Genomic DNA, 24607 nt, shown 5'->3' with positions numbered 1-24607 from the left:
TACGCTCGACAGTCTTACAAAGGACTGACGTCAGTGCGATTTGCCTAATATTGTCGAGAGAGATGCCCCGGGAGGGCACCTTCTGAACGACGACAATTCGAGACCGCCTCCAGACCTGGGGGATCCATGCGTGCTCCAAGGACGAATTCACAATATTCAGCAATACAGATCGGTGGTTCGCCCAAAGGTGCTTAACCACCGCTGCACTAACCCCGTCAGGACCGGGAGCACTGTTAGGAAGAGCCCCCACAGCACATTCCAGCTCCGCGGGGGAGACAGCATGAAACCCAGAGGATGGAGCTGGAAGGGCAGGTAATACGACGGCTACCGCATTCGAGAACCGCAGAGCAAGCCCCCTCGCGACTCCTTCGAGGCGCGAGCTTGAGTCGGCATCAGAAAGGACGGTTAGAGCGGGGGTGCAGTGGAGAAGGATCTGCGGATAAAAGCAATGTGTCTGTGTAGCGCTTTCCTGCAGTTCGGAGCTGAGAGGAATGAGTTGCGACCCGAATAAAAGTTACGCTTGGCGGCAGCGATAGTGCGTTTATAAAGAGCCCTGAGACGCTGAAATGTGTCCAGTTCGCGTAGCATGTGTTAGCAAGCACTTGTTTCCAGGCTGCCTTGCGGCGTCTGTAGGTTCTCGTGCAGTCACCGGTCCACCAAGGAGCACAGCTTGAGGAAGTACGTTTCTCCACCCTAAAAGTGGACTGCTGCAGAGATTGAGAGAGAGAGGAAAGAGACGAGATTGCCCTGTCCAGAGGAGGGAGATCATCGCTTCCAGCCAACAATGAAGCAAGTTTCTTCTCTTGCAGGGAGCGGTTACAGTGGGACCGCACAGAGACAGTGCGGAGGACAGGAGCTCGAAATAAATGGGTAGGTGATCGCTGTTGGTGGACGAATCGCTGGCCCTCCACGAAGACAGTTTGATCCGGGGAGAGCACAAGGTCAGGTCGATCGCAGAGCGCGCAGTCCCTCGGAGAAACGTAGACGATCCATCATTAGCCACAGAAGGTTTCGCTGGCAAATCCAAGCCCACAAGTCCCGGCCTCGCGAGTCGGTCTTATGGCCCCGCTGGACATGGTGGGAGTTGAAATCCCCGGCTACTAAAACGTCACCAGAAGCCCTGGCCACGGCAGCATCCACGGGCCCGGCGGAGAGAAAGCCACCAGGACAATAGACGTTCATGACAGATATATTTGGGGACGGCGAGGCGAGGCGAACGCCGATCACTTCCCAGACCAGAGATGATTGCTCATAGAAAACAGAGGAAGAGTGAATGAGGGATGTGGAAACAAGTGTCAGCAGGCCACCACCGCAGCCAGCTAGTCGGTCTAAGCGGTACGCATGAAAACCGGGAAGAGAAAAGGACCGAAAAGCAGAAAGCTAAGTCTCTTGAAGTAAAATAACATCCGGAGAACAAGAGGAAACTAGTGTGTTAAGGTCTGGAAGGCCGTTGAGTACAGAGTAGCAGTTCCACTGGAGTATGCGAAGGCTATCCATCAGCGAGCATGGATTCAGCAACGGCGGTGGCAAGGACGCCACTACTCACTTGCTGTTTACGACCTTTCTTATTGCGCTTGCCTTGAAGGGAGCCCGATCCTGAAGCACCGCGCTTGGGCAAGGAACGTACGGAATGTACTAATCTACGGAACGTACGGAATCTATGTCGGAATGCATTTCGGAATCCTGGCAGTCACCCGGGGGGCGAGCAAGAATGGGCGTACAACCTAGAGGCGGAGTTGCCTCGGCAGACACCGAGCCGCCAGGACCACGAGCCGCAGAAGCAACCCGCGCCCCTGAGGACACAGTGTCCTGGAGGGCAGCAGTTAGAGAAGCAAGCAGGGAGTTGAGAGAGCAAATGTCCTCTTTTAGCTTGGCGACAGCGGACTCCACAGCATCAGTAATCATTTTCTCAAGTCTCTCCGGGGCAAGCCCGGAAGCCTGAGTCCTAGCGGCAAACGAATCACCACGACCCTTAAGCACAGAAGCAGCTTCGACACCAGAGCAGTGACGTGAATCCATAAGATCTAAGAGAGCTATTTCCAGATCGCGAGAGGGACAAGCCGGGAAATCAGCGTTGTGATCGCCTCCACATAGACAGCACTTCAAAGAGGAATCAGGGGAACAAGCAGACTCGTCATGGGAACCACCGCAGCGCCGGCAGCGCATCTCGGACTTACAGTGCTTAGTGACGTGGCCAAAGCGGTAGCAGCGCTTACACTGCAGCGGTCTACGTCTGAACAAATCCACGCGAAATATCAGCGGCCACGATTTTATTTCCCAAGGACAGTTGTGCCCCGCGAAGGTTACTATGACTGACAAACGATGTCGTCTTTTCCGTACTGACGTACCTCATTAATATCCTTAAAATCGTGAGTTACGCCCTCTAGGCACTGAATAAGTATCTTAGGGTTTTTTGAGCGTATGGTAGACCCATTCGTAGGCAGTAGAACAACAGGAATGGCAGAGAGCCCGTTCTCTAAGAAGTGGTCCAAAGGGAAGGAGCCAATGTCGCTGGACGCGGACCAGTACAGGTCCGCCCCGCCGCTGACCGGCATCTTACGACCGCGGGGAGCTCCGGCCAAGCCCCCTTACCTCGACACCGCCGGTCACCAACAAGATATGGGCAGGTGGTAGACCCAGAGGCCAAGAGCAAAGTCACTTAGTCGCTTTCGCTAACAGACCGTTTCCCGCAGGAGCTATCGGAGAAGCAGCCTTCGAAGAACCACGGTGGACCCACGTGCGCTTTTCGGCACACCTTCTTGTCCGTGTCAAGGACGTTCTTCTGCGCCTTGCCGGCCTTGTTCTTCTTCTTCATTATGGGTTTATAGAGATGTTAACCAAGCTAGGGCTGACTTGCTGCTCTACCGGAAAAGGGGGTTAGGTAATTGGGGTAAAAAGGTGGGGGAGGGGAGAGGGTAGGTGGGAGGCTTAGTTATGGAAAGGGCGCAGGAGAAAGGAAGAGGAACTATTTATGTGGGTGTGTTTATAGTTATAGATTTATAGTTGCAGGTCGCACTCCCTGATGAAGGAGAGCAGGAGTCCTGCTGCTGTGAAGCAGGAGGCTTTGGAGGGTCAGGCGCCTAAGATTTTGTGCATGGTCAGGGGTCCGTTATGAAGGTGCAGCAGTCCTTTCTCTAAGACTTTCCTTTGTGTGGAGAATTTTTTACAGTACAGAAGTATGTGTGTCTCATCTTCTAATTCTTCACAGGTGTGACACATAGGTGAGGGTACAATTTTTAGTTTGTGTTTGTAAGCTTCTGTGTTTGCAACACCCATTCTGAGTCTATGAATCAGTGCTTCTTGTTGCCTTGGCATGTGTTTTGTAAAGTGGTACTGGTAAGATCTGTCGAGATGGGCCAATCTTCTGTTTCTCCATTCAGGATCCTGATATAGTTGATCGATCTGAGCCTTTGTAATTTCCCGGATTATTGCTCTGTTGTCTGACTTTGAAAGAGGTATTGCTGTTGTTTTATCTAACGCGCGTGCGTCGCCAGCTGCTTTATCAGCTATTTCGTTTCCAGGTATGTTGGTGTGCCCTGGGATCCACTGTAGAAGGACTGAGTGGCCAGCATAGATTGAGCTTGTGTGGAATGTGCGCATTTCCTTCACCAGGGAGGAACATTCTGACTCTTTGGGAGAGGAAACAGCTGCTATTGCAGATTGGGAGTCAGTGAGTATAGCCCATTCTGTGGGGTGTTCTTCTATTTGGATAAGTTTGAGGGCGGTGAGGATGGCGTGCAGCTCAGCTGCTGTTGATGAAGTTCTGTGGCTTAGCTTGTGGGACAGGATAGCCTCCTTGTGTGGGAAATATACTGCAGAGGTTGAACCCAGATCTATAGTGGAGTCGTCTGTGTAGATGAGCGTTAGCCTATCCTGGAGCTCAGCTATCCTTTGAAGTCCTAGTTGTGTGACTACAGATGTTGCTGTTTCTGACTTTTTTTGGCATCCCTGGGATTCGTGACTGGACTTCAGGTGTTGTGAGCCTCCATGGTGGCATGGTAACCCTTTTTGCAGGTCGGAAATCCGTCGGCAGGTATGGATGGAACTGAAGCATTGTTTTGCTCGCTTCTGAGCCCATTCGCTGGGTGCCAGGATTGGCTAGAGGATGCTTAACGAACGTGCGCGGTTTTATGACGTAGATGTACCTTCAGTGTGTGATAAGCAAGGAGAAGGGTATTTCTCGTGCTTCTTCTAGGAGTGCTGAATGTCTTGTCGTGTGAGGGAATGTCGTTCGACTCCAAGAACAAGTCTCAGCCCTGAGGCCTGAGTTTGGCTGAGTTTCTTAAGATTTGTTTTAGCCACCCGCTATAACAAAGATAGACTGTATCTCAAGTTGGAGAGTATTAGAGTGCGATAAATCTGCATTAGGATGTTCCTTGGGGTCCCCACGTATGTCCTGCCATACTTCTAGGGATGTTCATGTATCCAGCTGTTTTTCGTTGGATGGAGCGTATTTCCGGTGCCCAGCTGAGGAGTCGGTCTATTGTAACCCCGAGGAATTTGTGCTTTGTTTTGATTGCTATTGGAGTGCTGTTTATTTTGATAGGGTACTTGTGGAATGGACGTTGTGTGAACGGTAGCATGACCGCTCTGTCTATTGAGATGCTCATTCCACGTACGCTGAGATAATGCGCAGTTGTGCTCACCGCCGCTTGTAGCCGGGCCACGAGACTGAGGCGTTGTGGTGAGCAGCCCATATGCATATATCATCAGCATAGATATAACATGGCTATGTTGAACAGTATTGGACATAAGATGCCTCCTTGAGTGACTCCTGTGTTTACCTTGTGTAAGGAGCTGTCGCCATCTGTAGTTCCCATGTATATTTGTCGGTTTGTTAGGTAGCTGTTTATGTATTGGTACAGTCGGCTTCTGATTCCAATTCGCAATATGTCCTTCATAATGGCAGAGTGTGCTATGGAATCGAACGCCTTTCGAATATCTAGGAAAACTGCAGCAGAAAAGTTCCGTACGGATTTCTGGTGTTGGACTGATGAGATAATATCTTTTTAAAGAGTCTATTGTGCCACGGTGTTTCCTGAAACCCGTCATACATTCTGGATATATGTAGTTATTTTCCAGGAACCATTCGAGACGGATTTTGACCATTTTTCCAAGATCTTGCCAATACAGCTATTAAGTGCAATTGGCCTGAAAGCGTCCAGACTGGTTGGCAGTTTGCCTGGTTTTTGTATTGGTCTGATGTTGGAAATTTTCCATTCGTCTGGTATGTTTCCCGTTTCCCATATGTTGTTAATAATGCCCAGGAGGTGCCACAGGGCTTCTTCACCTAGATTTCTTAATGCTTCATATGTAATGCCGTCAGGTCCGGCGGAGGAGTGGTTTGGACAGGTCTCTAATGCTCTCCTAAGCTCACTGAGTGAAAAATCATCATCCAGTTCGTTGTGTTTCTTTGTTTTGGTTGCAGGCAGCTCTGGGTACTCAGAGGGAGAAGGCGTGCAGCCTGCCGTGAGTTTGTGGCAGTATTGATCTGCGAGCTGAAGAATGGGAGTGCCGGTGGAAAGGGAAAGTGCAGTAAATGGCTGTTCCTGTTGTGGCAAGTCTCGTTTCCGTTTTGCGTGTTGGTAAAGTTCTGTCAGAGTTCATTTTTTGCAAAGACCCTCACAGAAATGCTTCCATGTGTTCTGTGACAGTTTTTGCAAGAGGCGGCGGATTTTTGCTTGAATTTGATTAGCTTCGGGTATGTGTACAGGATTTTTTGTTTTCCTAGCACGTCGTTCAGCCCTCCTCCTGGCGACCCGAAGGCGCTCGTATTCTCCATTAAAGGTCAGCTATGCCGATATCGCAAATAGTCGAAACGGTTGTGATATTCTGAAAGCCCACATCCAGCTCTCCCCAAAATACACCTTCATTGTCTCAGTTCGGTACAGTACCATGTAAAAAAAAAATAGGTAATTCATTCCGAAACACACATGGGCGCAGCCATTTTTATTACGTAGATGCACCCGAACGGGCATTGTGACGTGTACGCGTCTTCGTACTTCTCAGTGGATTTCAGCTACGGCTTCTCGCGGTTCACATATCTGTGCTTGAAGATGGCGGACAGCCGGGTTCCACCGTTCCGCGATAAGTAAACAGTGCAGCAGCTGCGAACTCATTCGCGAACCAACCTCTGTGCGATGTTGTGACTGGAATTCGTCGTTTGTGTTTTGTGAGCACGTACAATTTGTATCAAGTCGCGTCTGCGTAGCCCCTTTACAGCACTTGCCCATTGTAGAGGCTGACGTTTCGACAGCAGTGTCAGCAAGAAAATGCCGACAGCGTTTTATTACTGCAGGAAAATTGTGCTATGTATTTGAGAAACCGCGTACTGCTATGGAACAAGTTTTACGTACGATTTATCAATGTGCAACAGCGTCGACGATGGTATGTAACGACGAAAGACGTAAAACGAAATACAAATCACATTTTAAACTTTTTGTGGGATTCTGTGCATTTTCCAGAAGCTTTCTTTGAATCACACACTCCCATGTCACGCTGCGTTGTGTGGTACGCTACAAACTACTGCATTTTATGTCTAACATCTGGATATTGTTTGTAATGAACACCGTCGCACAAAAACATGCACACGAAAGCTCCAGTAGCCATGTGGTTGCACACTATGCAGACGCAAAAGAAGTACCAGAGCCCATATTGCCACTTAGAAATGTGGTGTCTGAAGAGTTAGAGCATAGCATAGATCCTAGAAATCAGGTGCACCTTATCCTTCTGTAGAGTGCTCTTTCAATTCACAACTCAGCCCATGGGGTGTAAAAGTGTTTAAGGCAATTATGTGACTTGTCGTCCTTGGTGACATCACTGGCCAGCCTCAGGATTAATTCCGTGCTCAGGAATTATTGTACAAATCACTTTGTATGTATGACGTGATAAGCAATATGTAAGTTGCAACCTTGTCTGCAGCATTCTCGATTGCCTCTTACCTTTACAGTTCGAGACATGTTACCAAACCATTTGCAAAGGGCACTCTTACAGGGGCCGTGTAACTTGAGTTTTTAGTTTATAAAATTTATAAAAATATAAGTATACAATATGTAATATGAAATTTATATAAAATCAAAAATAACATTTATAAAAAGAATTTCTAAAAATAAATAAAAAGGCTTCATTGAAGCAATCCGTTAGCATACCCATTGCACATGAAGCACAATTATATATGCTTGGACATCATCTCATTAATCTTCTGAACCATATGTGTGGCTGCATACGAAATTTTTTATGCGCATCCTCTATCTTCCTATTCCTACATGTGCACACGAATAACAGTGCATATATGTGAAGTGGCAAAAAGCAACGCTAGACTCTACCATCATTATGCCCCTTTAACTTTTCCACATTTATGTCTGGTGAACAGGGAATATCTCACTAGAAAAGAAGACATTTGTGCATTGTTTGGCAAGCAAATAAATATATTTATTTACATTTTCCATAAATCAACAATGTTGTGACCTGGTGCAAATATTAATGTCAACAAGTAAAGTACTTACAAATTATTCCTATGTGCTCAAATGCAGATATGACAATTCTGTTTTTGTACCTCAGCACAGTACAGTTTCAAAATTAACAAACTGCACAGCATCAGCAATCTTAAAGTATCTGAAGAGAGGAATCACATAAAGCTCCAATAATAGACTGTGCAAACAAAGCTAAAAAAAAAACAAAGTACTTCAAGAAAAATCTGAATAATCGGTTGCCGTTGTGATATGTACTACTATGCACAGTTCATGAATGGAACATGTTACCTCATTGCATTGCCTCCATGTGAGCACTAGAACAGGCAGCTTTTTAGGTCGCTCTTTCGGTGTTTTTCTATTGTCTTTTTTTGTTTTCTGTTTTTGCAATAGCAAGTATGGCCATAGCGAATCACAAGCAACCAAGGACATGATGAGACGTCTACAATGCGACTGCTAGCTCTAAACTGATATATTTATTAGCAGATTCTGGAATATACACACATATGCTGCTAAGAAAATGAGAATTTAACCAGTAGAATAATAGACAAGAAAGAGGGTTATATATCTTCCCCTCTCCTCATTCTATTTCACAGGCAGCCCTAGTATCATTCTGAGTGTGTCCGTGCGTTCCCTTTGAGATAACGTATCTCTGACAGAAGCAAATCCAACAGCGGACTGCTTACGGATGCAACTTTCTTGGTTTTCTCTAACCACTTGTTATTTAACCGCTGCCTTGAGCTGTGTGTTCTGGAAATTTAGGCAGCATCCAGAGTCCCTGCAATGTGTTGCCATGTTTCTCGAGGGCCTGTGTTTCACTATGGCTCTCAGATACAAACTACCCCATTTCAACACAGAAAACACAGATTTGTAAATAGCATCTGTTGATTGCACTGTACATACCCCCCACATAAAGGATCATAGTGGATACTACATCTTGTGCGATAATGTCAGCAACACAAAAAAGCTAGATTTGAAACCACTCTTACGTCGTAGTAGTAGTATTTGTGTGAAGCTGCGTAATTCCTGTCGTGCAAATAATTTAAACCATATGTTTCATCTGCCAGCGTGATGATCCCCTGAAAAGCAATTCACACTTGGCGGGAACTACCGGTTCCGAAACCTATTCCTGACATGTGTAGCCATCAGGGAGGAAACCCAAGGGCTGCGGTGGAAAAGACAAACACACAGGGCTATGTTCTCTCTGTGTATCAGCTGCTCTGGCTACTAAGAAGAACATGTTCTAAATTCATATAACATGGCTTGACATGATACGCCAGCGAAAGCTAACCAATAAAATTAGTAGTTAAATGTACAATACGTAAACACTTGCCATAACATGACAGTTTCCTTCCTGCATTCATGCGCTACCATTCAACCCACACAAACAGTGTACTGAATTTTTTATAGCATTACAGGTTGTTTGACAGAACTTGAACAAGATTATATAGCACACGATAAAAGTAGAGTGAACATAATGCAGCAAGCGAGCTGGTGAAGATGATGCATATGTAAAACCCCGAGACTAAGGAACACAAAGGGACATGTTTGTGTCTGTCCCTTCGTGTTCCCTAGTCTTGGGTTTTACATCATGGATAATGTGCAGGTTTCTATTCACGCTTAATGGCCGTAGCAGTAATGCATGAAGACCACCGCTAAGTTGTGTTGAGAAACACCACTTTATGTTTGCCATGTCTAAATGAAACGTACCTGACCTGCTCCAAATTAACCGTTCTGAGTCTGGAACACACAAAGAGAAAAACGCAACACACGCCACAACATTAACAGATAGCAAATGGGCTGTAGCGAGCTCCACCTTGGGACAAAGTCAACAAGTAATTCACCAAAAGTCAATGAGCGCCTGAAATGTAACATCTCCAGTGGCGTAGCCAGACCTCAAAGGTAGGGGGCGCTCAATACAAACCCCCCCCCCCCGTGATCCTGTGTCGACAACACACGCGTACTTGTGCACACTGCAAACTGAGGATTAAAAAAGGGAACGAAAATAGTTGATTTAGACGTTCACAGTACGCTTACATGTATAGGCTGTCATGACCAATGAAGTGGTGTCACGAGATAGGAAGTATTTTGCAAAGCTCATACATTGAAAACCATTCAAGAGTGCTTCTTAGATAGACGCCATGAACTGCAAGAACTTTCGCGATAGTCACACTGGTCCCCCCCCATATATTATGTTCACGGATTTGCACGATTTGTGTGGGTCGGTCCGTGGCACGTAGGGGGGGGGGTCCCCCCCCTAGCCCCCCCGTGGCTACGCCACTGAACATCTCTGACTGGTAGCAGGACGGTCCACGTTCATTTCCTGGTGCTAGCACTGACTGGCTTTTTCATGAATTATTTGTTGGAAGTTTCGATGTGCTTGAGAACCATTCGTCAACCATTGTATCCTCATGAGGTGATGAGGGTTGGTCATCCCAAAGAGACTCCCTTTCTGGCATGTGTCCTTATGGATGCTCATCACTGCAGAAAAAAAGAAAGAAAGAAAGGAAAAGCATTTAATGACAAGAAATGGATAGTCGCATTTACTGTATAATGATTGTGCACAACAGAAAGAATACTTTTGCACAGAAGGCTGTACTTCTTGACGTCTAACATCAAGTTACAAAATTCCAGAATATATGACATGTTGTAAGGTAGAGAATAAGTAGAGTTATTGAGTTGTCGAGTCGAGTTGAGTTGAGGGGGGATTTGTACCCCCTTTTTATTTTATTATATATGATTATATATTTATCTTTATGTCTGTACCACCCCTCGCTCTCTACATTACAACATGTTTTATATATTCTGAGATTTTGTAACTTCATGTTAGACATTAACAAGAGCAGCCTTGTGCACGAAAGTCTCGTCTCATTAAAATTTAGATGCTCTTTCTGTTGTGAATCTCTATCGCAGCATACCTGCACATTGCTGTTCTACGTACTGTGACTTTGCAGTAAGAGTATGGACTTTGGGAAAAAGACTACACAGCACTGCTCAGGTATTTTTGCTATCGGACAGTATGTATGTATGCAGTATGCACACAGTATTTGTGCACCGGACCCACTAAAAATGTAGTGAATGTGGCATCGCCCACGGTAATGCACCAAGTTGAACACAATTTTTGTAGAATCCAGGTATTTTAGCTATTTAGCTATTTATGTCAAGCCAGTACCACACCAGTATCCAGTGTGAAGTTGTGACAAATAAATAGTTTCCATTTTTCTTAGCTCTCAGAAAACAGACAGTGAATTAATAAGAGTAGACAATGTTAACATGAATTCTGGGCTATTCTTCAGTTGAAGATTCACAGATAGTGAAGGCACCTTCCTCAATGGACGTTGATGACACTGAAAATTCTAAAACGTTATCAGAGGCGACATCAGCTTCGGTGTGTCAAAGGATTGTATGTCCAACAGTAATCCAGCTAACAGTAACAAAAATGTGCAAAAGACAAATTAACTGAACTAATGTAAAGTACCTTCTATATCAGACAGTGAAGCTTGTAACACCCCATCCACAGGAACCAGTGTCCAGACAGCAAAAGTGCTTGAACTGAGAGACAGCGGCTAATCGGAATGGCGACCTTTGTTTTCCACCCTGAAAGCACAGGTTGTAACTTTGAGCGCAGATTTAAAAGTGGTGTCAAGATGCATGCGAGTGCACATGAAAAGTTGAACATAGATGAATACTCAAATTATAAAATCACATTGTCATACCTGTTGGTGGAGGTGGACTGCAACTAATAATAATAATAATTGGGTGTTTACATCGCGAGACAACTGAGATCATGAGCGACGCCACAGCGGTCGGTCTGTGGATTGCTTTTGCCCACCTGAGGGTTCTTTAACGTGCGATGAAAGTTCATCACATGGCACCCCGTATTTAACGTTCCTCGCGGAAGACGGCGAGTCTAAGCAACTTGCACCCTGCCACCAAGCTGCTGGCGTCCTCGGCCGGGTTCGAACCCGCGATCTCGGGATCAGAAGGCGAACACGCTACCGACTGAGCCACCGAGGCCGGTGGACTGCAACTAACGTGTCAGCAATTTCAGCCAGATGCAAGCCAGATCATGCTTCATTTCAGCCTTCAGCGTGCACCTGTGATAATTCAGAAGTTAGATTATCAATAGTACTATTGTGTTGTTAATCGTGGTTATATCAGAGTAAGCGCAGTAGGACAGCTGCACAATCGATTCATTAAGCTTGCTATTTTTATATCTGAACCTCGACTTACCGTTTTTTGCTCTCGTTTTTTGCCTTGATCCTCCGTGGCACGTTCAAAATGTTATGCGTCGGGCACATCAGATTTTCATCAGACGATTTCGTGCCGAGATACCAAGTTGCCTCTGGAGTCGCGCGTAACCTATGATAACATTCGTGGACGAAATCCTTGCAGTGGAAATTAGCAGGCACCACTGTCAGCCAAGAGCTTCGCTCTGCTTGGTCTTTTGGCAGCTTATAATAGGTAACACGTGAATGCTCCGATGAAATGTTCTAACAGCGTAGCACTGTCGCATCTTCGACAACTTCGCCGTGGCATATTCACGAATCATATCGCTCCAGCCCATAAAAAGCAAGGTCAGAACAAGGAAGTGCACTTTCCAAACGACGCTGTGCCAAAAAAAAAAAAAAACATTCACATGCTTTGTTTCTGGCTTAGCAACAACATAACAGCTGTTCTCTTATGTACGATGCACAGAGGAGGAAACGAAAGAAGCCAAGCAGCCAAGCCAAGAGTCCATGCCAAGCCAAAGACCGAGATAAACCGAGAGCAGTGACGTCGGTGCGCCCGTGCGCAGGGTTTGCCGACGGTCTGACGGCCGGGCGTGGGAACTAAAAAAAAACTTCTTTTCTAAAAACTACGAACAGTTGGAGCAAGATATTTCGCACACATATTCAGTGCTCGGTAATGAACACACAGTGCGAGTATCGCTCAGTTCTGCGGCACTTCAAAATCGGCATATCTGACCTTTAATGTAACCCACATGTTCAAGGACAACAAAGGATTTAGTGTTCTTGGTGAGACAGTCCTGGAGCAGATTTATGAATTCCTGAGGATCTGTGCTCCCCTCAGTGATGTTCTCTTTATTTGTTTATTATATTTTTGTGACTTTGCGTTTGCGCGCTTTTAGTGATTGGTTCGTAATTGTGAGCAGGAGAGGGATATGGTCTCGGCCATGGGTTTCAATGTCAATGACACATTGGATATTTTGGACTATGGATTGAGAGACCAGGGTCCCGTCGAGAACTGCTTCAGTTCTGGGAAAGGTTATGGCGCGGTCGTTATTGATGCAGAGGTTTGTTTTACACATGAGCTTTTCTATATGAATGCCCCTGTTGTCAGTTTTCTTAGAACCCTAGTTTTGTTATGTGCATTAAAGTCTCCACATAGTATGTGTGGAGGAGGCAAAGAGTTGACAGCAGCTATTAAGGAGGATATATCTATGGGACATCTAGGTTGAATGTACACACTTATGAGGGTTAGCTCAAGTTTACCAAGGCGGATTCGAAGAGCACAAAGTTCCACAGTGTCAAAAGAAACAACAGAAAGGACAGTGTGAGGTATGTTATTTCTAATGAGTATGGCGCACCGGCTCGGAGGATTTGCTTTGGCTGATTCATAAAGAAGATATTCAGGAACGGAGAAAGGCTTGGGGAACCTGGCTTCAGAGATGCACAGTATTGGGAACTTATGGCGATTCACGAACTCCGTGAAATCTCCGATTTTGCCACTAATCCAGTGCGAGTTCCATTGAAAGATGGATGTGCTGGAGTACCTGTTTCTAGTGAGAGGGTTGTGTGTGGGAGTCAGGCTTTTACTGCCCATGTTGTTTGGAAGAGAGGATGTCCAGGAGTTGCGTCTCAAACGCTAAGGCCTGCTGTACCTAAGAGACAGAACGGGCGTTTGGCATTGCAGCTACACAGTAAATTCAAAAACACCCTTTCTGGGTAAAAAAAGGTGTTTTTAAGCAAATACACCTTTTTTAATTCCACAAAGTTAACCAAACGCCGCAAAAAGGGTGCTAAAAAGGTGTGAGAAAATACACTCTTTATTACACCAAGTGCTGTATCAAAAAGGGTGTTTTTATGCGTTTACACCTTCAAGTAACACTGGTGTCGAAAAAGGTGTTTACGTTATATACACCCTATCTACACTGGTGTTGAAAATGGTGTTTTCATTCGTGAGAGAAAAAATTACATTGGCTTGACAGCTCCGCTCATTAGGTAATCACATCATAGACGATAGCTTGAGTTGAAAACACAATATTTGACAGGGAGGGATGTCAGGAAGCTCGCTGATATCTTTGACTCGTTACAGGCGTACGTGTTAATTGCAAATACACATTTTCATCACCGTTACAGACGAGTTTTGTCGCACTAAGCTTAGCGAACGTACTCCAACGAACTGTATTTTGAGTATATGATCAATCTGGTATGCCAATTTATGCTACCGGGGATGCCCGGGCTCATTACTGGCATCGTCTGAAGATGGCAGCATCGTAACGCCGCTCATTTCACGAGCACGGACGGCGTTACGATGTTGCGATCTTCACCTCTTCCCTTACGCATGTCCAACTGTTTTGCTTTCATTTTATTTCAATTGTATTTTTTGCTCACCCAGTGTTGCTAGGACGATGAGGGTTGCCAGCGACGCGCTGCGCTCCAGTTTAGGTTCTGCGGGGGAACCACGGCTAGAACTGTACCGTCTCTATAGGGTGGTTGTTCCCATACAAGCAAAAACGTCGGACTGCATGGCTCGGCATGCTGCTGCGGGAGCTTACATCCTTTCGAAAGGGTGTAAGAGTGTTAAACACCCTCCTAAAAGGGTGTTTAAAGGGTGCAAAACAAGGCATTTTCAAGGAAGAGCACCCCTTCAAAGGGTGTTTTACACAGAATACACCCTCTAAAAAGGGTGTTCCAGACCATACAGTGTAAAAAGTGGTGTGAGTTATAGGACAAGCCATTTACACTCATCAGGGTGTTTTTCAGTTTACAGTGTATGATAGCCTTGAGTGCCGTGAAAATGAAAGGGATTATCAGGAGGACCAGTTGGGCCCCATCCGGCATAGGAATCTGGTATGCGAGTAGTCAGAGCCAGATTGCCTAGGCATGTGAGGCTCAGTAATGCTCTAGCGGCGGACAAAGAGCCAACAGTGATCACAAGGCTGCCATCTTTACAGATGCGCTGGCTCTTTATCCGCTCTTGTGTTGCTAAGAGCACTTCGCTAGCTAGGGTGTTTGGTTTACGGTTAGGAAAGAACCATCTTTCTTAACAGGAGTTAGAATGACGGGAATTCCGCCTTTCCTGGTCTTTTTATGGACAACCGTTATGAAGGGAGTCTCATCCTTACCCTCATTCATTTTTTGTGGATCCTCGTTAGCGATTAACGACTCAATGGAGGAATCTACAGAGGAGTTCTCTGATTCAAAGCGAGATCTCTTAGGAGTGGAGGCTGTCCCACCTGCTACATTTGAAGAGGTCGGGTCGCCGCCTTCCTTGGAAAGTTCCATGGCTGTGGACATCTTCGGCTGTATGATAGCCTAAATCCACACGGGCGCACAGGTTACACTGCACACACACACACTCGCCCCAGTAGACAGCTGGGGCTGCACACGCAAGATGGATGGTAGCACTGAAAAGTGGTGTTCAACGAAGCAGGGCCCCTGAAGGGCTGGGAACACTTCAAAGACGCTGGTTCAGGCCTTCTTCACCGCTTTGCCCGAAGGTTGGGGTGGCATGATGGCAGTGCTTCCAGCAACGTACTCACGGTTTTACCCGAAGGTTAAGGTGGCATGATGACAGTGCTTCCAGCAACGTACTCGAAGTGGAATGTCTATCTATCTATCTAAAACTGAGAGGGGGCTGGAGCTATTTGGTAGTCATTGGTGGCACCTGCAGCTCCACTTCTGGGATGTTGAGTGATGTATATGACTTCACTGCTGTCACTTGTGATGCTCTGTTCTGGGCATCACTCTTGTCTTTCACAGTTTTGTCCTGGTCTTCTTCATTCGGTGCGGTATGGGGTTAGAAGGTGGTAGATATTCCGGTGTCCTTAAGAAAGGTGCAGAGGGCTTTAGTTGCCTTGTCGTGTTGTTGTTGACTGGGCCATGCGCCAAGCAGCTTGACAAAACTGAATGGTCGCCGATCCATTTTGTTGATGATTGCTTGGAGTTTATCCCTTTGTCGCTGGAAAACAGGGCAGTGCATGATGACATGAAGAGTATCCTCTGGAGTGTTGCAAGCTGTGCAGAGCGGGGTCGGTGAACTGCGCATCTGGTAGAGGGTCGTTTTGCTGTAGAGCGCACCAAGCCGGATTCTGTGGAGGGAGGTTTGAAGTCGTCTGTCGAGCCCTCGTGGAAAGGTTGTGGCCAGGTCAGGGTCGATGTGGCTGAGGTAGTCGCCTGGCCGGAGGTTGTTGCGCCACCACAAAATCGATCGTTGCTGCGTCCTCAGTTTCAGGTGGCGTTTGGCGTCAACCTTCGTGAAAGGTATGGCACTTCGCCTCGTCTTTTCGAGTGCTCCCTTCGCTAAGATGTCCGCTTCCTCATTGCCGGGGATGCCGCAGTGTGAGGGGATCCACTGGAATGTCACACTATGGCCTGCTTGGGTAGCGTCGTCTGTGGCGGTCAATATTCTGTAGAGCAGGAAATTTTCGGTGTCTCCTCTGATGATTGACTGCAGTGATGGCTTAGAGTCAGTGCAGATCAGCCAGTCTGCTGGGTTGCACGTCTTTATATAGCGTACGGCCTTAAGCATACCGTGCAGTTCTGCGGCAGTTGACGACGTCCCATGGGACAGCCTATATCCTTTCCTGGTGTTACCAACCACTACACCAGTGGCCGATCGTCCTTCTTTCGTTGATCCGTCGGTGTAGATGACGTTTTTACTCGCATGGCGTTCCTCCATATATGTCATCGTGAGGGTCTGCAGTATAGATATATCGATTTCAGATTTTTTGGTGATGCCTGGGATTGTGTCGTGGACTTTGGGCCTGTGCAGGAGCCAGGGCGGCCTGTCTTGCTTCAGGGTGTGGAGTCTTCTTTTAGGAAGCTGTCTTTGGAGGCGTTTGAGCGTACCGGCTGCACTAGATTTGTACCGGCTTTCAATTTTCTTGATGAGGCTGTGGCCGGTGTGCCTTGTCAATAAGCAGATCAGCTGTCTTTCTTTCTCTTGGCTTCTCAGGACAGTTGCAGGGGGTTCACGGGCTTCAGCGATGACCAGGGTGGCTCTTGTTGTCCTGGGAACACCGAGGCACACTCTCAGGCTTGCTGCTAGGATGCTGTTGAGCTTATTTTCCTGCGTAGGGGTGATGCTGTTGAGGTGGAGGATGCTAGGAGCCAGGCTCTGTCGGATGAGTGCTTGGTGGACGTTGAAAAGGGCCTTGGTGCTGCCCCACCTGTGGCCTGCGATTATCCTCATGATGTTGGTGTACGTCTTGTTGTTGTTTTTCAGCTTTTTTAACTCTGGGGTCCAAGGCTGGCGGCGCTCGGCTCTGCGGCGTTGTGCTCAAAGGCGTTCGTACTCCGCATCGATGCGTGAGTACGCTATAGGTAGCGGCACAGTCTTGCTAGCTTTCTTTAGGTTTGCAGTAGTCCCAGCTGTGAAAGTAGCTGCAGTCATGGAGGATCGCAGGCTTGCAGTGTTGAGGTGACGGAAATGCATTCAGTTGTAGAGCGTGACGCTCTTCTTCATCTGTGTTGATGTAGATAGGTCGTCACAAATGTAGATAGGAAGGTGATCGCTGCCCTTGGAGTCACAGTCTACTGTCCAGGAGAGCTGGTGCGCTATGTCCTGTGTGCAGAACGTCACATCAATGCAGCTGGAGTACTGAGGACCTCTCAGGAACGTAGGTGAGCCGTCATTCAGCACCGCTAAATCACATTTCACGAAAAGCTTTTCCAGTTGACGGCCTCTGTGGTCCGTTTTTCTACTGCCCCATAAAGGTGAGTGAGCATTGATGTCACCACAGATGATGGCGGGTGCACAGAGGGAGGATGTCACTGTCCTTATCGCATTAAGGTCAGTAGCTTGTCCTGGAGGCATATACACTGCAAGCACTGTGAAGCTTCTCGAAGAGGTGCGCACTTTGACGGCGACGTAGTCAATCGTGGTGCTTGTCGCTGCCTGGAGGAGCACGCATGGGATATCCTTTCGCACGGCAACTAACACACGGCTTTTAGCACCTGGACACACACATATCACATAATTGGCTATCCTGTGGGAGGCAGGAACGTTGGCTTCCACAAACGCAAGCACAGGCATTGGATTGCGATGTAGGAAATTGCGCACGTCACTTGCTCGGGCCTGTAAGCTGTTGCGGTTCCACTGCATAATGGTAGCACGCTTGTACACTTTATCCATGACTGGTTTGAGTGATGATTGGTAGAAGGTCTGCCTCGAAAGCTAGGACTTGTTTCACGTCGGGAAGTTCTTTGGCGTTGGACAGACTTGCAACCACTGCTTTGAGGGCTGCTAACAAGAAGGGGATGATTTGCAGCACCAGGGAAGACTCATGGCTGGGGCGTGTGCCGCGTCTTCTTGTTGTTGCGGGGGGCTGTTGCTGTTCTGCAGGCTGTGGAGCATCCCACACACTTCTCGGAGGCTGTGGTGCTGGTTGGGATGAGGAGCTTTTCCCAGAGGCCTTTCTTTGACGATTCACCTTCGGCGGTCTTTGCGGGAGCGGAGGAAATTGTTCCTGTGAGTTCTGGGAAGATGATGGCAGATGCATTGCTTGTTGCTTGTTTGCGATGGCTTTGGATTGTGCCGTTGTTGTGGCCTTTTCACGTCCCGTCTGCTGCTTGGGTGTAGGCTCGCCATAGGCTTCAGCTTTCACTGCTGCGAGGGCAGCTTTACGGCGCAGACAGCCGCCGTACGTGGCAGTGTGAGGTCCATGGCAGTTGGCGCACTTCTTTTCCCGTCGTGAGGTGCACTCACGGTGGTTGTGGGGTCCGGCGCAGATTTTGCATCGGGTTGAACCTCTGCAGTTCCTCTCAAGGTGGCCGAATCGCATACAGTTGTGGCATTGTGTCGGCGAAAAATACTCGTGAACCCTGTAGGTGTCAAACCCAAGGGTGATGGTTTCGGGCATCTTGATGTCAGACTTGAAATTGAGGATTATGCTAGCTGAGTTTTTCACTTGCATTTCACCACTGTCACGTTCACGGGAGGCTTTCTGGCGCCGCACGTCAATCACTCCGATGGGACGCAGGAGCTCGAGGAGTTTCTCGTCTGTATAGCGGGCACGTAGGCCCATCACCTTGCCAACATTCCTGGCGTAGGAATCGGCAACACGGCTAGTCACGGCAATGGCAGCTAGGCTTGTGAGTGCTAGGTGAGCTTTTGCAGCAGGCAAGGAGGCAACGGATACGATGAGGCTTCCGTCCTTGGCGATGCGGTGGCTTTTGATCGTCTCCTGTGTGGCTTGGAGGACCTCTTTTGCTATGACGTTGGGGTTCGCGTGCAGGAAGGATTCACCCGGATTCACCGGGCGGAGTATGACGGGCATCCCGGCTTTTCGGTTTTTCTTGTGAATAACAGTGACGAAGCCGTCGTCATCTTCCATGTTCTCGTGCTGGCTCTCCTTGTCGCGGTTCTGACTAACAGAGCGTGACGAGGCTTCCGATGAAGAACTTTCACTCCTCACGTTGCGCGTCTTCTTCTGGGGAGTCGGCGGAGTGTCGCCTCCTTGTACCAATACTCGAGTAGGGGTCCCTCGCCTTCGGGCGTGCTCGGGAACCATGTCGCTAGCCATGCTTTTCAGCTGGTTTGCTAGTAGCACAGGAAACACGATAAATGAAGCCCTGAGAAGGGCTGTTTACTGGGTATGGGGACCGCTTGCGTGCAAGCGGGCCTCCAAGGCAGGGAAGTAGCAAAACACGTCTTCACTCAACCAGATCGAAGAGGGGAATGTGAGAGTGGAATGTCCGTTTCCTGTCGCTCGTTGCAAGCCTTGCTTTCTATGGAACGGCACGCCGGAACGCGATTCGCTGCTTCCCGCCGGGCTCAGTCATGCCGTGCTCGGCGCGCCATTTGTGCGCTTTCTCCGCCACGTGACCGCGCGTCTTCAGAATGCCGGCGCCGCAAAATGCTCGAGCATTGCTTTTGCATGCATTCGAGCTTGTAGGTGGATGTCTTGCTCAGGTTGTGGAGTAAAGGCAGGCTGTAGGTTATCTGTGGCAGGACGATGGAGTCGCACAGCTGCTGCAGAACTGGCTTTTGTGGGCCCCACGTGATGCCGGCAGCGGAGCGCATGGCATTGAGTAGTGTGCTTGTTTTCGTCTTCATGGCTTCCACTTGCTTGCCCCGTGTAAGCTGGCTGTCGAGTACCACTCCAAGGAATGTGTTGCTTTTGGCGATGGTAATGTCCTGGTTGTTTTTATCATTAATGGGTACTTGCCGAAGGAACGGTTTGTGAATGGCATAATCACAGTTTTCTTCGAAGAGACGAACATCCCCCGCTCGCGGAGGTATGTCACTGTTGTGTCGACGGCCGCCTGTAAGCGCCGGGCGATGTACGCTCGGTTGACGTGGGAGCTCCAGATGCAGATGTCATCAGCGAACATGGAGGTGCTGACTTTCGGAGGTAGCTGCTCTGGAAGGCTCAGCAGGGCAATGTTGAAAAGAATGGGGCTCAGGATGCCTCCTTGGGGCACTCCTTTGGTAACTTCGTGTTGACTGGTTGGATCCTGTGGTGTTTCCATGTAGACGTAGCGTAATTGCAGGTTGTTCCTGATGTACTGGAGGAGGCGTCCTCGGATTCCTATGTCGATGAGTGACGTGATGATGGCTTGGTGGGAGATGTTGTCGAAAGCTCTGCTGATGTCCAGGAATATTGCCGCGGGTAGTAATCCAATGAGTTTGTCCTGTTCGATGTCTGTTGTCAGGGCAATGATGGCGTCCATGGTGTTGCGGTTACTGCGAAATCCGGCCATGCACTCGGGGAAGAGCTTGTGGCTTTCCAGGTACCACTCAAGGTGGGCGCAGGTCATTTTCTCCAGCAGCTTTCCAACACAACTGCTTAAGGCGATGGGTCTGAAGTCTTCAAGTGAGGTGGTGTGTTTGCCTGGCTTGAGTAAGGGCTTGATGGCTGAAATCTTCTATTCTTGGGGTATGTTGCCAGTTTTCCAGATGTTGATGTAGTAGTACAGCAGTTGATGTAGTGTCTTTTCTCCGATGTTTCTTATCGCTTGATAAGTGATTCCGTCCGGGCCAGGTACGGATTTAGCAGGGCAGGAACCCAGTGCGGCTGTCAATTTATCTATGGAAAATTCGTCCTCCAGGGGATGTCTTGTATGTAGTGTGCTCCACGGGGTGTTTGGTCCGTGTTTGTGTTGTTGTTGTCGTTTTCTGTCTGCTTTGCGCAATACAGTTCAGCCAGTTGCTCGACAGGAACGTCCAGGGCTAGAGCAAGGGCCGTGAAGGCATGGTCTTGACCGGGTGTGTTGTCTGTTTCCTGATGTGGTCGTACAGCCTGCCAATGGAGGAGTTCTTTTGTATCTTGTTGCATAGATCTCGCCAATGTTTGGTGCGCAGCTTGTGAAATAGTCGCCGTATTTCCCGGTGTGTTCTCCTGGCTTTGCGGATATCGTCCGGGGATTTCGTCTTTCTCGCTTTGCGTTCAGCTCGCCGTCGGATGGCACGTAGACGTTCGTATTCTCCGTTGACGTATGGGACAATCGCGGGTACGTTGAATGATACAGTTGCTTCCTTCAGTCGGTGTTGCACTTCTTGCTGGAAATCGGCGATATCCATTCCAGTGCAGGCAGCCTCTTTAAGTGCTTTTTTTAACCTGCCGCAGTTTGTCTTCTTGACAGCGTGTTTTGTCGAGATGTGGGACGGATCTTGTAGCGATGTGAGCACAGGGAAGTGGTCGCTGCCATGGGTTTCGATGTCAGTCACGCTTGTGATTCTGGATAGCATGGTGCGGGGCACGAGCACAAGGTGGATGACGGTGTCGGCGGGGGCAAACGTCGGCTGACCGTCGTTAGCCAAGAACACGTTTAGGTCGTCTAGCAGCACTTCATTGTCTTCTATCGTTTATCCGTGGTTGAGGAGCTCGAGATGACGTTGTGGGCGTTAAAGTCACCGCAGATCACATACGGGGCGGGTAGTTTTTGGAGTTCACTCACCAAGTCACGAATGTTGATCCGGGTTTTGGGCTCGATGTTCAGGCTGACAACAGTGAAGTCCATTTGGGCGATGCGAACACGGGAGGCACATAGTTCTGTTGCATTGGTGCTTGTTGTCTGGATTTTGCTGTGGGGCTCTGAACAGTTGATTTGAAGGCTGCTCTACTAGGTCCAGATGGTCTTTCAGATTCGTATGTCATGTATCCAGGGAGGATGAAGCATGGCAGAAAGCGTCCTTCCGATATCCACATAATAGGTTAGTTGTACCGTGACACAAACTCCGTAAAGTCGGGGATTTTCGCTTGCATCCAGTGGCAGTGCCATTGGAAGACTGTTGTTTGCTCGTATCTTGTTTGTCGATTATCCATGCTAGAGTGCTGTGAGGATGCTTGCAAGTTGCGTTTCGAGGACCATGACTTGGTTAACTTGGGAATGTTCGTAGAATTTGGTATGGCGGCGATGAGGGTACGGAGCGCAGTGACGAGCAGCAGCACAAACGTGATCACAAACCGTGTTGCTCCTGAGAGCGCTGTCCGAGGTGCATGCGTGAGTACTGGTTGAGGAGCATTCTGTGGTGGTGGTGGAACCAACTCACTTTTACTTCGTGCTCGGGTTTTGGGAATGCTGGCGGCTTTAGGTGGTTGTTGTGGCTGGGCTTTTCACGCTCGGCGGCCTTTAAGTCCCATATGCTTGTTACTGTGCTTGCTGGTTGATTTTCGGTCACAGGCTTGGGTTTCTCCGCCGCGGGATTCTGGGGTTGGTGAGTTGTTTGCTTTTGCAGGGGTGGGAAGGATCTGGCGCTTCGTTCAGGAATCGGCTGCTTTCTGGCGTTGTGCCTGCTCTGTACAAGTTCTGGGTTTGCAGGTCCGTCTCGAGTGGGTTTTTCTTCGCAGGTCCCGCGCTTTGCTGCAGCGATTGCTGTTCGCCGTTTCAGGCAGCCGCGATAGTTCGCTGGGTGAGGGCCATTGCAGTTGGCGCATCGCAACTCCTTCTTGGTGGTGCAGTCTCTGTAGGGATGGGGCCCTGCACACGCTCGGCATCTCTCTGGACCTCGGCAGTTTTTTACGAGATGTCCGAAGCGTTGGCAACGGTAGCACTGGGTGGGGTAAAGTACTCCGTGACTTTGTACCTGTTGAACCCCAGGCTGACTTCGTCGCGCATGGTTATTTCACTCTTAAAGGTCAGGATGATGCTGTCGGTGTTACGGCAGGTGGTTTCTCCATTTGCCTGTTTGTGGAAGCGCTTCTGTCTTCGTGCTTCCACTGCTCCACAGGCCAGCAAGAAGTCCAGGAGTTGCTCGTCAGAGTAGGGTGTCCTAAGGCCGGTAATCTTTCCTATGTTTCTTGCATAGGAGTCAGGGATTCTGGTGGTGATGACGATGTTTCCAAGGCAAGTTAGGGAGGGTAGTGACTGTGCTGCGGGTAGGGTGGCAACGGTGATTGTCAGGATGCCATCCTTTCTTGAGAAGTGGTGGCCTTTGACACGCTCTTGGGTTGCCTGGAGTACCTCAGTGGCGATCATATTGGGGTTTATATCTACAAGGGAAGCTCTGGGGTCCACCGGGCTGAAGATAACCGGGGTGCGGCTCTTCTGGATTTCTTGTAGACGACAGTCACAAAGGGTGTGGTGTCGTCATTGTCCATGAATCATTCAGGACTCGATTGACGTGATGACGGCGGAGAAGCGTTGCCGTCGTCGTTCATTTTACGCTTCTTTGGCGTTGGTGGTATAACCACTGGTGGCTGATGGTTCCAGGTAGGCGTAGCTGGACCCATCGGATATGGACGCCAACTCGGACGCCTCTTCGGCGACACTCGAAGACAGCCTAACTACAGACTTCACCGACAGGTCCTCGGCGGACGACGAGGACGGCTTTGTGCTCTCCTCGCGGGAAAGAAAGCGTCGCCGTCAGGCTCAAGGACGGTCTAGTGCCTCCAGCAGTGACACCGTGATGTCGGCGCCTCCCCGCACTTGCAATGTGGGTCTAACCGCTTTTTTTTCGCCCCTCGGGTAATCAACACAGGGTGTCAAGTCTCCAACTCCTCAAGCTTGAGGATTTCATCGCCTCAGAGGCTCCCAACGAGCTCTCGGAAATCCGTATCAACAAGGCAAAAAACATCGTTGCCGTCGATGTGAAAAGTGCGGGTGGTGTCCACAAGCTTATGGGGCTCTCCCGTCTGTGCTCCACGCCAGTCAGTGTTTTTCTTGCTGCCTCTAAGCAGACAGCTGTTGGTGTTATCAGTGTCTCTGACGGGACTGTCACTGATTCTGTGCTAGCTCAGTGTCTTCACTCGGGTGTCTCCGTCACAAGTGTGAAGCGCCTTGGTGTCACTGATTCTGTGAAGTTGGTCTTTGCTGTCGGCCCTGCGCGGAAGTTTGTGCATATCGGTTCAACGAAATTCCCTGTTCCCCCCTTCCGGCCCCGGCCGCTCCAGTGTAACAAGTGTGGGAGATTCGGCCACGTTGGTGCTACATATTCGCTTCCCAGGAAAGTCCTCACCTGTGCGGGCGATCATGATGTAGGTGGCTGTGATACTAAACCGCAGCATAAGTGTGCTAACTGCTGGAACCCTCACTCAGTCCTAGATAAAGAGTGCCCTGTGAAGCAGCTCGAAACGGCTGCTCATCGTCTAAGCCTCAAGCAGGAAATTCACACTAGCCAGGCTAGGAAGCTCAACGACAACAAAAACGGAAAAAGCACGCTCCCGCGACCTCCTTAACGGGCGCTCAGCACTCGAACCCACTAGCAAACAACGCTGGAACTCAAAGCAAATCGAAAGACCAGAAGCAACAGAAGGCTGTCCCCTCCCCACGCAACACGCATAAATAAGCCTTCGCCTCCTACAGTCGCATCGTCCAGGGTCGTCAACAAGGTCACTCACCAGCCCCCTCACACCCAGGAAAGACCGCTACAACGCCTGCTTCAACCAAGCACCACAAAGAACCCCATCAGTCTGCTCCACATTCCCAACAGGTCCCCACTGAGCCCCGCGCCACCGCGTCAACGCA

General features: G+C 48.8%; 2 protein-coding genes across 2 annotated transcripts in view; both read right to left on the bottom strand.

Moving 5' to 3' along the window:
* LOC135392280 (uncharacterized) overlaps nt 1-24607 on the bottom strand; it is a 117106-nt gene that overhangs the window by 28218 nt on the left and 64281 nt on the right. The gene's annotated exons all lie outside the window — the stretch shown is intronic.
* Nucleotides 15495-16889, bottom strand: LOC135392261 (uncharacterized). Its single transcript, XM_064622979.1, has one exon. It carries the CDS (start codon nt 16887-16889, stop codon nt 15495-15497), a length of 1395 nt encoding a protein of 464 aa, XP_064479049.1.

This window comes from Ornithodoros turicata, chromosome 1 (assembly GCF_037126465.1).
Source record: "Ornithodoros turicata isolate Travis chromosome 1, ASM3712646v1, whole genome shotgun sequence".
NCBI lineage: Eukaryota > Metazoa > Arthropoda > Arachnida > Ixodida > Argasidae > Ornithodoros > Ornithodoros turicata.
Note: the sequence above shows the minus strand (reverse complement) of the source record. Positions and strands in the feature narration are given on the sequence as shown.